General features: G+C 24.7%; 1 protein-coding gene and 1 long non-coding RNA gene across 3 annotated transcripts; one reads left to right on the top strand and one right to left on the bottom strand.

Moving 5' to 3' along the window:
- Positions 1–57: 57 nt before the first annotated feature.
- Positions 58–13,957, top strand: LOC135925516 (inositol polyphosphate multikinase-like). Of its 2 annotated transcripts, none has more exons than XM_065460888.1 (6): positions 58–101; positions 561–743; positions 12,273–12,458; positions 13,170–13,345; positions 13,387–13,468; positions 13,512–13,957. In XM_065460888.1, exons 2-6 carry the CDS (start codon positions 596–598, stop codon positions 13,940–13,942), a joined length of 1,023 nt encoding a protein of 340 aa, XP_065316960.1. In that variant the 5' UTR covers positions 58–101; positions 561–595; the 3' UTR covers positions 13,943–13,957. The 2 variants fall into 2 exon arrangements, with proteins under 2 accessions (XP_065316960.1, XP_065316959.1); XM_065460887.1 differs by lacking the exon at positions 58–101 and adding an exon at positions 112–231.
- A 56-nt stretch (positions 13,958–14,013) lies between these two features.
- LOC135925517 (uncharacterized) lies at positions 14,014–15,172 on the bottom strand. The gene is made up of 5 exons (XR_010571660.1): positions 15,000–15,172; positions 14,786–14,958; positions 14,567–14,745; positions 14,441–14,526; positions 14,014–14,397 (listed from the first exon to the last, which is right to left on the bottom strand). It is a non-coding gene; the product is annotated as an uncharacterized LOC135925517 (long non-coding RNA).
- Positions 15,173–16,924: the final 1,752 nt, after the last annotated feature.

A 16,924-nucleotide genomic window follows, 5' to 3' on the forward strand; every position in this document is an offset into this window, starting at 1 on the left:
TGTTAGGGTTAGGGTTATAAATGATTTTATTTTACTGCGATTAAATAGACCAATCAGAAAAAAATGGACCAAATTTACGATCAAATGACTTTACGATCAAAGTTAGGCAAATCGTTTACATTACACTATAAATGAATGTTAATTTTTTTGAATTGTTAATTCTAATTCAATAAATGATCAAAGCCTTTAATAATTTTAGCGAGGATTTCTAAAATTTATATTTTTCTCCATGTAAAACATAATTTATTAGTTATTCTTTCCAATATTTTCAAATGTGTCCTGCTTTTGGTTAATATGACAGGATATTTTTAATTATATAAATGAAGGGTTATTTATATTTCAACTACTATTGTTTCTAAGAAACTCTTGAAATGGCTAAATCTACAGGTGCCTTCATAGGGAAATTGGCTTAGAATTTAATTGATATTTTATCTGTATTTTTGTCAAAATCAGCTATATTGTTAAAAGAATCTTATTTTTGGCTAAAAATCAGAGGAATAATAAAGCAATTACCCAATCATATTTATAAGTTTATGTTATTTATTTTTATAAATCTATAGAGATGAGACTTAGTTGTCAGTGTCAAAAATGATTTATGGATCATATAAATAACTTAATATTAAATAATGAAGATTGTGATAAATCTCAGAAAGAAAAAGTAATTCCACCATATCCTCCCAATACGTCTCCACTCTTGCATCAAGTAGCAGGTCATTTTCATGGCAAAGGCAAAACAGGATTAGGTTAAAATATTTTGAATGCTTCAATTTTTTAATATAAATGTATCTAATATATTTAAATCTATAATATACACTTGAAAAATTTACTTAAATTTATAGCCATTCATTTTTAGCATCTGATTTTATATTTAAAAAATAATAATTTTTTTTGATAATATCTAGTTAATAATTTGCATTTTAACCTAAAGCCATTCATTTTTTTGATATTTAGATTTAAATATAAATAATTTCTTTCTATGTGGTATATACCTTGCTTATATTTATGTAAGTAAAAGTATGCATGCTAAGGATTTCAAAGTAAGCTTTTAATATTTTTAATCACATTTAAATAATAATTGAATTGGCTCAGATATTATGACATTTGTCAATGTTATCCAAGACATGAGCTTAAGTTCTGGTCTTTTAGATCAGTATTTTTTTGCAAAAATGAACTATATTCAACATGAAGTTCCCCAGTGAAATCATAATCATACCAAAAATCTGGTTGTGGTATATCATACCATATTTAAATTTTGTTTGAATAGGGATAGTGTTGTTAATTGGTTGGTTGTATAAAACCAGACCCGGGGTTTGGGTCTAAAAAATTGACCAAACCAGCTCTGAGCACAGACCCGGGGTTCAGACCTTCATTAAGATAAATTATCCTTAATAATAATTATTAAACTTTATTAATTAATAAAAGATAAAAAGTATAAATTGATATTATAAATTATACTATAATTTGACTTTAGAATAGGCACACCCCCCCCCCTAAATAATACGAATATCCAAAAATATTCTAATTATCTCAATCAAATTTAGGAACTAATGTTATCAAATATATATGTCAATAGATACATTTCTAAAATTATTTAAAAAATCAATATTAAAAAATAGCGATGAAATTAAAAGAAAGTTAGCACCTCATTCTGAACTAGTAAGGGGAATTGGCATAGCGATACTAATTTATTAAGCCAGGGTATGCTGACACACTTTCTAAGAAAGTTTCCAAGACCCATAGACCGGTCTGTTTTTTTGATTCCTTTTTTTCAATACCGGAAATTATTTTTAAAACTCACAAAAAAAAAAGATTTATATTTTGATTTAAAAATTTTAAAAAAATGAAATAAAAATTTATTACTGGATATATAAAATGCAAATGTGTTATCTTAAACATAGTAAAAAAATTAAATCAATTTATATAGTTTATTTAATTAAAGTTAAATAACTTTTTAAATAAATGTGTTATTTATTATAATTAATTTTACAAACAAAAATTTTTATCTCAACAATGGGCTTTATTTATTAAATCGTCACGCACAAGTGCAAGTCAAAAGCAAGACAGCACAACAAAACAAGAAAAACACTGAAAAATAGTGACTATTTATAAAATATTGGCAATTTCTAAAACACAAATTCAAATATAAATTAATGATAAAATATTAAATATATATAATATTAATATGGTTATGTTTAAATGTTATGTTAGCGTCAGTCTCAGTCAGCCAGTTAGTGTTGTTTTAATTAGCTATGCTAGGTCGTAAAATTTAAGACCAAATTTTATGCTCAGGCTAGCTCTGAGCCTGAATACGGGGTGGAAACCCGGATTGTGAATGTTTTAACAAATTCCAATCAAAAGCACCCAAAATTATAAATATTTAAATGGTAAGAAAAATGAGAATAAAATAAAGCTTTAAATTATTAATTTAGAAGGTATAATAATAATAATTTAATTTAAGATTCGATATGAGATTTATTTTAACTTACTTTACATTTATCTGAACCCCGTGTCTAGATTCCAGAATAAAAAATTTAACATATAAAATTAATATGAACTCCGGGTCGGCCTGAGCACAAAATTTGGTCGTAAATTTTACGACCAAGCAAATTAACAACACTAAATAGGGACTAATATGAAATTTGTTTCAGCAAAAAAAATTTATTGGTCTGCCTGATCCCAAATTAGAGGCTAGTTATTTTATATTTTATTTTGTGACTATTTTCTAATCAAATAGTGTCTAATGGATATCTATGTAATGTAAACCGTCCAACCTGCAAAGGGCCTGAATCCAAGCACTGGTATAATAAAAAAAATTTAAATGGGGCATGCTTTGGCTTAAATTTTAAGAAAGCAAATAGGGCCAGGGTTTGATATAAAAATATATTATAATGTTTTCTCTAATTCAATTAAAACAATGATAATAATTTCTCTGGGATTATGAAAAGGAATTGATGATTTTTTATTTATAAAATTCTGTTATATTTTTGCAAAACAAATTTTCAAAATACATCACAGGTGTGTTTTTGCTAGAATTATTTTACAATTAAATGGTGATTTTTAGTTTTAATTATAAACCAAAACACAGTTCAAATTAATTCTGGACCAAAATTTTAATTTTTTAGCCCAGCTTGAATGTTTTATTTATTTTTAGGCCCAAACCTGAACTGATCAAATTTTAATTCAGTCTAGAATCTACCCAAACCTTTACCTTTTTTTTATAAAGTTTAATATATAAATTACAAATACTATCTCCAAATCCTTGTTGATTTAATATATCTAATTTAAGATATAATAGGGTCACCTTTTACCAGATACCATAAGGAATCAAATTAAAAACAAGATTTCAAATATAAGATGATGTCCTTCATATTTTCTTAGGTTCAGCCCTGTTCCAATTTTAATCTAATCCTGAGTCCTCCCAATTTTTTTCAACAAGGGTCACCCATCTGGCCCAAAAATCAGGATTCGAATATTTAAAAAAAATGTAACATGATTTTTTATGAAAACTAATACAAATATTTAAAAATGCAAGGAACTCTCTTTTTCTACAGGAGTTTAGACATTTTATATATTTTGAGACTACTATCTCATCCTTCCTTACCTATATAAATAGCAACCAGCTTACTCTAGTAGAGACTAAAAAACATACAAATACAAAGGCCTGTAATTTTAGATACTCACCAATTAGAACTTCTATCAATAGACTGTTTGCTGCTATCACCTTTAGTTTTTTAAAATTTAGCTCAGTAAATTAAATTACAACACTTGAACCTAGGGAATTCTTATTCCTTAGGCAGAACATACAAATAAACATATTTAAATTTAAATATTGTTCCTTTTTAGGAACCAAATTATGTTTTTCTTAATATTATTTTTGTTAAAAAAATTTTTTATTCGTTTTTTATATAACTTCACGTAATACTTTTTAGTTTATACAATTATATATTAAGAACTTAATATTGAATTATATATATTTTCAGCAGAATTTTTTTAAAAAAGTAGTAATATACGGTACATTATAAAAAGCTGTGATAAAAGATGAGCTAGGATGACTTCTGTCTAAAAAAGATGCTTCAAAATAAAGGCCTTTTTAATAAAGAAAACAATACAATTAATTAATTCATAAGATAAAAATGTTAAAAATTTTAAGTGAAATTATATGTTTGTCAAAAACAGAATTTATTGTTTCATGCATGTATGATTGTTAAATAATAGTATCTAATTATAATATCATTGTAAATGTAAAATAAAGAAAGCTCTTGCTGAAATCCGAGTTTGATTTTGAAAAATGAAAGTATATTCTTGATAATTTAAGAATGACCAGAAAATAAAGGGAATTCAAAATTCATGTGCAAAAAATTACAAATAATCTTTATAAGGGAAAATATAGTTTAAAAAATCTGGAAAAAGAATTAAAAAAGTCCTGCCCGGTTTGAAGATCAAAATGTTAAAAAGAAATATATAGAAAAGAAACCTTGATGAATGATGTTAAATATTGCATACATGATATTTAAAATTATGTGTTTTCATTAAATATTGAATCTTCTATGTTAACGTTGTAATTTGAATAATATATGAATTTTTTAAAATACAGACAATTTTATGATAAAAGAATTATAAAAAAATTAAAACATCAAAGTTACGATGACGCAGCTTTTGTCAGGCGATTCACATGGACTACAAGCGAAAATAAGAGACGTCAATCCTTCGGCACTTTATATTCATTGCTTTGCCCATAAGTTAAATCCTATATTATCAAAATCTTGCAGCAAAATTAAAGAATATAAGGTTTTTTTTGCAACTTTATCTGGTTTAGCCATTTTTTTAGTACATCATCTAAGCGAACAGCGGAATTCGATAAATATGTCCAAAAAGATTACCACGAGTAGCCCTAACGAGATGGGAATACAATGGTCGGCTGAATTATTTGAAGGATCTATAACTTTTATAATTCAGTACTTGATCATTTTACTCAAAAAGAAAGATGAATTCCACTTATTTATAAATCTAAATTTTTTTATGGTCTGACTTGAAAAATTTTTTTGATTGCTTCCCTAGTAGTAAACTAGACGCGAAATAAGTAGTGTTCTCTAGGAGTGTGTCCATCCACAAATTTTTCACAGATCCTATATTTTCCGAAATTATTAAAAACGATCCGATATTTATATTGATTTTTATTTACCATCTATCTTTGAATAAATGTCATAAAAATATCAATATTTCAGTTTTTTTAAAAAAACCAACTAACTTTCTCGAATGATCAAGTATATTGTGTTTTTTTATTCTCCAAAAGTTAATATTCTCATTTAAAATAATTGCAATGTTTATGAGTGAATGTAGTGATGTTAAACAGCTCCATTTGGCCGATTTATAAAAAGGCTAAATCAAGATTTTAACCAAAATATCAGTGACGAAGTGTATAGTTTACTACTAGGGAAGTAATCAAAAAAATTTTTATTTATTAGTCAAACTATAAAAAATTAAGATTTATAAATAAATCGAAATCGTCTTTGTTTTTGGGTAAAATTATCAAGTACTGAATTATAAAAGTTATTGCTAGATTTTAAATTTTTTAATAATTTTTTTCAATCGAAAATCAAAGATAGATTCGATAATCGGACTCATCCAGTTTCTGCAATAAGATTTGATTCTTTTTATAGATGAAAAACCCCGTTCTGCACTTGCTGTTATTGGAGCCAAAGTTGAGAAGAATTTGAAAATTTAAAAACTCTTTAAAACTTTTCATCAAATCACATATTAAAAATTCAAGTATTTCATTAACATTCTTTTTCTTTCTAAATTCATCGTCCAGAAACACCACATTTAATTCGGTTTCCAGCTTGTGTTAGTCGAAAAAATGAGAATAAGTGTCATTTAAATTGTCTAATATAAATATTTTGGAAAATTTTGATTAAATATTTGGAATTTACTAATATACAATTCGAAATTTTATATTTTTTAATGTATCGAATCGAAAATCAATTTCATTGATTATATTATCTGTTATTTTAATTATCAAATTTTTATAAAATTCTTTTATATTGAGCAATCCGAATCTATTATGTTTTTTATCTAAATTGTTAACAATACTTTCTTTTACATTTAAATTTCTAAAAAAACATCAAAGTTTTCTATGTTTGATTTAACTGTATTTCTGATCGTTAATACTTTTAAGACAATAAGATATATCGTAAATTTTAGCTAGATGTATATCCACCAATATAAAAAAGTTAGGAAATTTGCATCATTTAAGATATCTAAATAGCCACGAGATGTTTTAGAACATCATTATCTCAAACAATATCAGATTCTCCATCAATCATACTTCAAAAAAAAAAAACTAGCCTTCAAATAACTGAAAACTGTTTGAACCAGTCGATTATTGTATTCCCATCTCGTTGGGGACTCGTGGTAATCTTATTTTGACATATTTATCAAATTCCGATGTTCGCTTAGATGATACTAAAAAAACTGGCTAAATCAAATAAAGTTTCAAAAAAACCTTACATTCGATTTTGCTGCAAGATTTCGAAAATATAAGATTTAACTTATGGGCAAAGCAATGAATATAAAGTGCTGAAGGACGTCTTTTATTTTCCCTTACGTTTAATTGCCGTTGAAAAATTATTCATATCCTAAAATCCTTTATCATTCCAAACATATTTTTGGAATACTAGGCATGACCTACAATATAGAAAACTAAAAAATTCACATCCAGTGAGCTACTGAAAAATTATTTTGTAAAATATTTATTTTTAATTTTTAGCTATTTATATTTATCGATAGAAATTCGATTTCATTTTTTAAGTTTTGTAAAATTAGTTTTGGTCTTCCATTTTCAATAATCAATTCGCATCAAAATTTCTTGAGCTAAATGATAATATTAATAAATTTTCTATAAAATTATTGCAATTATTAAACATTAATTATTAATTTTTAAAAGGAAAAATATTTTATTTAAAATAAGTAAGGAAAAAAATATAATTTATAAAAATTTAATTCTCTTTTATTTATTAAAAAAATTAAAATATGCATTTTTTTTTATTTTTACTTCTCAATGTATATTTATTTTAACGTAGTAAAATTAATATTAATTTTTCTTAAGGCTTCGTCCAAAATCTTAAAAATATAAATAAAGAAAAAAATAAATTTTGTAGAAAAAAAGAACATAAGCTATTTTTAAAGTAAAAATAAAATGGTGTCCAATTTCATTTTTCAGAATTTATTTATTTTTGAAATTTTTATAAAAAATTAGTAAGTACAATTTTTAATCTTGTTAATTTTTAATTTACTAACCCAAACGATTATAGCCTTTTACATTAAAATGTTTTTTAGTGTGAAAGTAAGAGTGTACAGGAACCTCTGGTGCAAAAATGACTTAAAATTAAGAGATTCTGTAGAAAATAGGAAAATTTGAGAGGAAGTTGTAAAAACATAGAACCTGAATTATGATCACTATGTTTAATCGTACTTTAAAAATTATATAATTACTATGATCAGTCGTATCTTCAAATTTTATATAATTAATAATTGAATCATATCAAGCATTTTAAATATTTTAATTTTTTTAAAACTTAAATGTGTCCAAAGTGTTTTGTTATTAATTTGCGAAAATTTTAAAATTTTAACGATTTTTTAAAAACATTTTGGACGCAGCCTAACGTAGTAAAAATAATATTAATCTTTTTAACTTTATAAAAATTAGTTTATTTAAGAATTTTGTAAGAAAAATTTAAAGGAAAGCAATGCTCCCTTGCTTCAATGGGCGCTTTGCCACTGCAGTAATAAAATCCTTGGATATATTGCAAAAAAATTATCGAACAAATCAGATTCGTTCGAACAATAATTGGCACACGTGGTATTAATAAAAAAAATTTATCTTAATCTTCAATCAACTCTTTGGTTTAGTAGCTACTCTGGCATCAGAAAGAATGTTTCCCCTCTTGGCCTAGCCCAATCCAAATTTAGAAATAGATTTGGAGAAAAAGCTTGAAAATTTATTTATCATTTTATATATTTTGATTATAAAATCTTAATATTTAATTTATTGTTGAATTTTAATTTTAAAAAGAAATACTGATTAAATTGATGAAAACTAAAATTAGTTTAAATAATATTTAAACAGTATTTTTAATAAAATGGCAAGTGATGAATTTTGATAATTATTGTATTTAGTTGAATTGAAATAAAAAAAATTGATTTCAACCAATGATTTTTATTTCCACACCCGGATTAAAAGATCTCAATTTTTTTAAACCGAGCTGGACCGACAAATATGGTCATAGATAAGCCTCAACAAATATTCGCTTAGCCCTCGAAGGGTTAATACAGATCTTAGACTTTTAAAAATGTTAAATTACCTAATCTTGACCAACTATAATACACTGAACCAAACCTTCAGTCCAAATAAATGATTGGGTGATTTTTTTAAAAACTTTGTTAATCTATTTTGGGGATTACGGTATGGATTTTTCGGTAGCTTAATAATTTTGGCTAGAATTACATGTATACAAAATTGAGATTACTTTTAATGAAAGCTTTTTGAAGTTTTAAGAATTTTTAATCAATTTTGATCCCAAATTATTTAAAATAATGCAAACTCGGCGAAATTTTTGCCCGGGTTCGGTTCGGGTTCGATTTAAGGTTAAAAAAATAGGTGAGTTTGGTTCGGGTTCTGTTCAGGGAAATATTTTTGAACTCGGATTTGGTTCCGGATTCAGCTCGGGTTTAAGAATTTTGAATTGTTAAAAAATATTCTATATTTAAATCATAATTAAAAAACTAATAAATTTTTTATTTTATTTATAGGTAAAATATAGTTAAAAATACCAAGCATAGTCATTTTAAAAATTTTATTTAGACGTATTTCTTTAAATTAACAATATCCTATATAATAATTTTTACTTTCACTTGTTCACTTTCATTTTCCTTAAATTAATAATCTTTGAGAATAAGTTAAAAATTAAAAATAAATGACTTAAATGAATTAAATTGCTTAAAATTTATTAACACTCCAATAGGAATCTTTTTGAATAAATTTAAAAAAATTAAAAAATGGCGTAAATGAATTAAGTTGTTTAAAATTTATTAACACTTCACTTAGTTGGAAATTTGAAAATATTGTAAAATCTCAATTAAATTATTAATATTTATATTTACAATTATACAAATATCTTCTATGATTTTAAACAAGGTTCGAACCGAACCCGAACATGGAGAAGAAAATCCGGTTTTTGTGAAAAAGATTAAACCCGAACCGGAACCACGTTTATTAAATTTTCAAAACCCCGAAACGAACCCGGGAATTTTATTTGAACCCGGGTTCAACCGAGTTTATTGCTTAAATTAATATAAGATATTTGTATAATTGTATAACAAATATTAATAATTTACTTGACATTTTATAATATTTTCAAATTTCCAATTAAGTGAAGTGTTAATAAATTTTAAACAACTTAATTCATTTACTTTATTTTTTAGATTTTAAATTTATTCTCAAAGATTCCTATTAAATTGTTAATAAATTTTATTCATTTACGCCATTTATTTTTAATTTTTAACTTATTCTCAAAGATTATTAATTAGAGGAAAATGAAAGTGAACAAGTCAAAGTAAAAATTATTATATTGGATATTGTTAATTTAAAGAAATTGTCTAAATAAAAATTTAAACTATGCTTTGTATTTTTAACTATATTTTGTCTATAAATAAAATAAAAAATTTATTTTTTATACCAAATTTATGTCTAGTTTTTTAATTATGATTTAAATATAGAATATTTTTTTTATCAACAAAAATTCTTAAACCTGAACTGAACCCGGGTTCAAAAATATTTCTCTGAACCGAACCCACCAATTTTTTTTTAATCTTAAACCGAACCCTATCAAAAAATTTACCGGGTTCGCATCCCTGATTTTAAACAATACATTGAACTGGGTTCAAATAAAATTCCCGGGTTTTGATAATTTTATAAACGGGGTTCGGTTCGGGTTCAGATTTTTCCCCAAAAACCCGGGTTTTGGTTCGGTTCGAATCCCTGATTTAAAATGCTATAATTTCAATATAAATGGGTGATTTATTTTATGTCAAATTAATTTCAAATATAATTTAATGATCTTTCATTTTTTTTACTAACTCTAAAATAATTCCTATAAAATTGTTATTAATGGATAAAGTTTTAAAATAATTATATTATAGCCCTCTGAAATTTCAATTTTTTCGCCCCGAGTCCAGTCTGAAATATTTTACATTTTTAGGCCTGAACCCGAATTTCAGCCTGGTCCGAAATTTTTAATTAGCAAATATAAATTAAATGCAATGAAGTAAAAACTACTAATTGACTTTCCATATCATATTCGCAGATAAATTTTAGTGATCTTATTTTGAAGAGAAAACGTTATTTTCAATTATTTATATTTTTCAAGCCCAACCTGATCTAAAATTTTTAAACATTTGTTTGGAATATTATCATAGGCTCGATTCCGATTGACCAAATATGGATATTGTTTTAAATATATTTCATAAATATCATGACGATAAATAGGCATAATTTAAAATTTAGGTCTATACTCACTCCACGATCATGAATGCCATCGTGTTATTTTTTCGACGAATATTTAGAAGTGTTTAAATTTTTTTTAAATTATTTTCCTGTGCACTTTTTTTATCAATATCATTAATGACGTATTTTGTAATCTTATGCTTCAATGAATAAGATAAATTTATTTTTTGAGAAAAAACTTATATAATAAAAATATAATTTTTTTGCCTAGGGCATAAATATTTTTATTAAATGAATTTAAAAAAATTTTTAAATGCTTTTATTTTCTCATAATTATATATATGATACATTAATAAATAGCACTTAAACTAAATAAGAAATATAAAATGTATAAAACTAAATAACATTACATGAAGTTATTTTTATAAGAAAAAGAACCAAATTAAATTCGGGATAAATATTTTCACTGAAGTGATTTTTAAGAGTTTTTTGGCAATTTCAAATGTGTAGTAATAAGTATCAGATATAATTTATAAATAAACCATAAGAAAAAATTATTACAAATAATGAGTAAACAAATAAAAATTATATAGGATATCAAGAATTGTAAAATAAATCAATTCCCTGAATACAAAGAATAGAAAATCATTTAAATTTATTAAATCTATTTCAAATAAATTTTTTACAAATCGAAAATGGTCTCCAATATTTATTAAGCGATGAAAAATATATAATAAATATTTTCGAGATGTGCAAATATATTTTTTTAAAAAAATCGGGTTCGGGCTTAATATTTTTTAAGAAAATTCTGGCCAATCGGGCTTTAGAATTTTTATTAAATATATCTAAATTTATCAATTTTATGTAAGATAAAAAAATTTGATTTTATTTATAGAAACTAGACCCTTTATAGCATATATCGTTTATTTTGAGTAATTATAAAAACTAATTTATATATTTAAATAAATTCGTGAAAAATATTTCAAGTTCGGGCCTGCAAACCTTTTTTAAAAATTTCGGGCCAGGCTTGAAAAATTAGGCCCGATGCAGATCACTAAAATATTTTACAATTTTAATGGCCGCCAATATATTTGAAGCGATAAAAACATCTCTTAAAAATCAATACGGTATTGATTCTACAATACCAAAATATCACTATGATATTGAATCTATATTCACAATCCTACATCGGCCTAGATTTTTTAAACAATTTTTATAGATGTTAGTAGCGATTTCGGCATTTTTAGGGCCGACCCGGGTATGTTTAAAAAAATTAACATATAGGTCTGGTAAGTATACTCATTCAAAAATAACATTTTAATTTTTTACATGACCGTGTTCAATTTCAAACTATAAAAAAAATTTGATTCGCAAACTTGAAACTCTTGAAAAAAGAAATAAATATTTTTTAATATAAAAATGAAAACATGTCCAAAATCTAATTCTAGAAAAATTTTAAAAAGATTTTGGACATTTCCCAAGAAAAAGAACCAAATTTACTTAAAATATGAATTAAAAACCGATATATAACCTTTTTAAATAAGTAAATCACAAATATTAAAAAGTTTTCCGTGTAGCATTGGGAAACTATTATTAAAATAAGATGAGGATGAAATGATGTCGAAGCTTGGTTTTTATCTATTAACAAATAAATAGTAAATAGCGAGAGAAGAGTTTAAATTATAATCTTTTTAATTATAAAATATATTAAAGAATTGGTTATTTGTTTTAAATTTTATATAAATAAATATTTTAAAAAAAAATTAACAAGGCCTTTTAAAACACGACCAAGGTCCGGTGTTAAAACCATTTCAAACTTCGTCCAGAGGAGAAAACGAAAATCATTTTTATGCCACCGTTTTTGACGATAAATCGCATCATGATGAAATAATCCTCTCTTTAAGAAGATTTATCCCTCGGTATTTTGGAGTCGAGAAAATTGAAATAGACAGGATGAGTTTTAATAATGATTTAACAATTTGAATAAACTTTAAAAAACATTTTTAAAATGGATTCGGGGCAAATTAACATCTCCTTAAGTTTTTACTTGAAAAGGCTAGTCATTTTTTTAAAATTTGATGTTAAAAAAACAATATAGATCATCCGACCCTGTTAAATGTTAAATATTTTTTTGCACACCATTTCAATATTTTTAAGGTCAAGTTACATCCCTCTATTTGTTTACTATAGGGTTTTATTTCTATTTTTGATCGAAATTACTAGATTGTCGAAGTAATTTATTTTATATTTAATTCATTAAAGGTTTTGAAATTTTATCAATTGATTGGTTATAAGAGTTCTTTTTACACGCCAATTTAATTTTAAAATAATCCTATTTTATTTAAAGTCAAGTTACATTCTAATATTTGATTACTTTAGTTTTAATTTCATTTTTGTTCAAAATTGAATTGGGTTTAGAATGATTGACAAAAAATTAAGTATAATGAATGGTATAGTTAAGGAATCTCAGAAAAAAAAATAAGTGTTCAAGCTTAACAATAAAAAAAAAATCATACAAAATATTATGTTAGAAAACAAATTAAATGTTTATTTAGGTGTAAGAAATTAAAAAATAATTTTTAAAATTTGTAAGTGTTATTTTTTAAAATATTTTGTGTAAAATCAACTTATATATAAAACAATTTATATTTGTTTTTTATTAATAAAGCCGTAAACTTCATTAAATTGGAAGATATAACAACAAATTATGAAAAACCCTGTATTCTAGACATTAAAATTGGAAAGGAAAGTTATGAGCCTGGAGCTCCATCACATAAAGTATGCTACGAAAAATCCAAATATCCATTGTTAGAATGTATAGGTATTCGAATACTGGGTATGAGGGTATTGCAAACTAACATAAAATGTATATAAAAAAAATTTAGGTATACAATTACAAGACAAAAACTTATGAATTTTATGACAAAGAATATGGAAAAAGTTTAACTGAAGATCAAATTATGCAATGTAAAATATTCATTTTTATCTAATTTTTAGAATATTTTAAAAGGTCTTGAAAAATATGTGTCATCGGTGGACAATAATCCAGACATAAAAACACAACTCATACATGGCTTTTTATCTCAATTGGTTGATGTCAAAGATTGGTTTTCAAGGCAAAATAAATTCCGCTTTTATGCATCCTCCCTGCTTTTTGTTTACGATTCTCATGAATGCTATTCAAATGGTACTCTTGACATAGTTAATAGAAATGGTGATTACCATTCTAGCCCACAACATAATTTAACAAGCTATAACCCTAATATCAAATCTAAAAACATAAAATGTGATATAAAAATGATCGATTTTACCCATGTGACATCTATGCATCACGATTTCCTTGATCAAAAAAATAATCTACAAAGCCAATTCCGTGATGATAATTATTTATTTGGTCTAAACTACTTATTAAAAATATTTGAAAATTTGCTGATTTTATAACTTTTGTCAATATGTTTTATTTTTTATTATACTAATAAATTTATATTAAATAATATTGTGACGTCTATATTGGTTCCAGTGATTAAAATATTTATTTGGTAATGAAATTTAATAATATATGGAAAATACAATTATATCATTGTAATATGTAAAAAAAAAATAACATTAAAACATTTATAATTAAACAATACTTATTACAAATTAAGTAATTAATTAGTGATATATTGAAATAATGAAACTTTTTAAAATAAAGATAAAATTAATGGGGTAGCTACTGAAATATAAGTTTTATGCTAACAATATAAAATAAAAACCTTCCTCATTAGTTTAATAAAATTATAGAAAAAATTATATATCATAAGACATAAATATTTTATCAGAATGTTTTAAAGTGAATTGATGTCCTGGTGGTAGCAAAGAAAATCCCAAAAACATAAAAGTTTTTATCAAACAACCTATAAATAATTTATCATAAAATTGTATATATAAAACAATTACCTTTATCCATTCTATTTTTATTAAAACAGACAATTGCATTCTTACAATGTAATATTTCCTCAGTGTATTCTAACAAGTTAACAAAACTAGAATTGAGTGTTATATATATTAGCAATAAAATAATACCTTTCTTTAGAACCTTCAGGTAAACCACCTTCAGGGATTGTTATATAAAGTTTTTTATCAAAGAACAAAGCTTGCCATTTGACAGTTAAAGAATTCGTTAAAATTTGCTGAAAAGTAATGAAAAAAGGTAAAGATTTAGCAGCTAATGAAGAAGGAGATAGTTCATTGTTAGCATCATCCTAATTACGATTAAATTTTATATTTACAAATTAGATATACCTTATACCCAGCAGGGGGCTCTTTTAAAACCCCCACGCCGTTGCCCTCTGGGGTTTTGTTTTTAGAGACATTGACGGCATGGGGAACATCAGGACAAATACCAATTTCCTGTACCAAGCTGTACAGTTAAATGCTTCGTGCTACAATTATTACTAGAGGCTATCAAGGGCATTCTATATATATATATATTATTTATAAAAATACAATATATAACTTCGAATCAATTGGAGAAACTTCAGAATTATAAATATAATTTAAAAGTGGTTGGGGATCCAGACTATAGATTGAATTAACATTCAGAATGTTCATGATTGATAACTGATATCTTTGATCAAAATTATATAAATGAATTAAATGTCCTCCTGAATATTCTTTTTGTTAAGACACGTGAATAAAAATAGCAATTTTAATTGGATGAACAAATAGGCATAACAATCCACGTGAACATTTTTTTTATAAATGTTATTCATTTAAATATTCATGAAGTTTAGATAGAATAACATGTTTCTTAATATTTACGATATGATAATAATTTTTAAAAAAAACAAAAGCATAAGAAGTAATTTATAAATATTATTTTACTTAATATTTATGGTGTATCCAAAATATTAAAAATATTGCCCATATTTCTAATAATTATTTTATAAATATATTCTTACAGATATCGATAATAAATTTTAATAACATCTATAGAATAAATTAAAAGATAATTTTATTTTAGTAACAGGAAAAAAATAAAGAGAAAGCTCAATAATTAGGTTATTTTAATACATTTCAATTACAATACATATTTTTAACCAACGAATTATAGAATTGTTATTCTGGTAGATATCTACTTTGGATCAATTGTTTTAGCAACTATGAATAATAACAGTAGAGGTCAACGTCTACATGACAATTTTTTAAAGCCCCCCTCCCCCCTTTGAAAATATGATTCCATGTCAATTCACAAAACTTTTATCGCGAATTAATTATATAACGAAACTTCTATCGCGAATCCACATTATCGAATACTATTCCGCGAATCCTCATTAGTGAATACTATTCCGCGAACAAATATAGCGAGACCCCTATCGCGAAAATTATATAGCAAATTATTACAGCGAAGACAATATAGCGACTATTATTTCTCAAACATATATGGCGAAGACATTCTATCGAATTTAATATAACGATTTGCTAATAATGACTATTTTATTTTGAATATTTTTATAATTATTTTAAATGAATATTATTTTTTAAAGGTACAACTCATTGATACAATGATATAGTTGGTTATCTTTAAACCTTAATAACATAATGATTAATGAATCTATATATGGTTTATAAAACTCGTTATTGGAATATACTTTTTTGCGATCCTGTCCTATGCTTTTCTTCGAAGCTCTTATTTTATATCACGCACAAGGAAATAAGATTTCTTAATCATTAAATTTATTAGTTAAATTGATACTTACTGGCAAAATTGTTATCAGAGTTGAATTAATATTTATTGTCTGATGACTTAATATTTATAAATTTATAAATCTGTTTTGGCCATTTATTTATAATTGAGTTTTGGCCAATGTTGAAAGTTCGATCGATTAACCGGATAAATGAACCAATGAATATTTCACCTGGTCAAATACGGTCAAATATTCTGAAAGAGTTCCCAACATTAAGGGGAGCATCTTACTTATAGTAAATTTAATAAAGTATGTAATATAAATAATATAAGAATTGGGCATACAAGGTGGTGATGATCAAAATATTTTGATACCTAAATCAGAAGTACAAGCTGCACGTTTAATAGTTTTATAGAAAATTATAGGGAAAAATGAGCTTTGACCCCCAGGGCTATTAAGAGAAGTGGCATTTTACTAACAATTTCAAAGATATTGGTCAATTTGGTCTTACTAAATCAGAAATTGATTGAAGATTTCTACAATAAGAAAATTGTTTAAAAAATATAAAATAAAATAATAATATTGAATATGAAAAAAAATATTTAATTGAATTAGGCCATATTTGACCGGTCAAATGCACAGCCCTAGTTTTGGTAGCCTAACTAAAAACAGAGTAGCTAAATAAAAACTACGACATTACTATTTAGTGTCAATTTTGAATGGCAATTCAAAAATAAATTATATCTAAGTGAAA

The sequence above is a fragment of the Gordionus sp. m RMFG-2023 genome, chromosome 2, assembly GCF_954871325.1.
Source record: "Gordionus sp. m RMFG-2023 chromosome 2, tfGorSpeb1-WG-v2, whole genome shotgun sequence".
In the NCBI taxonomy this organism is placed as follows: domain Eukaryota; kingdom Metazoa; phylum Nematomorpha; class Gordioida; order Chordodea; family Parachordodidae; genus Gordionus; species Gordionus sp. m RMFG-2023.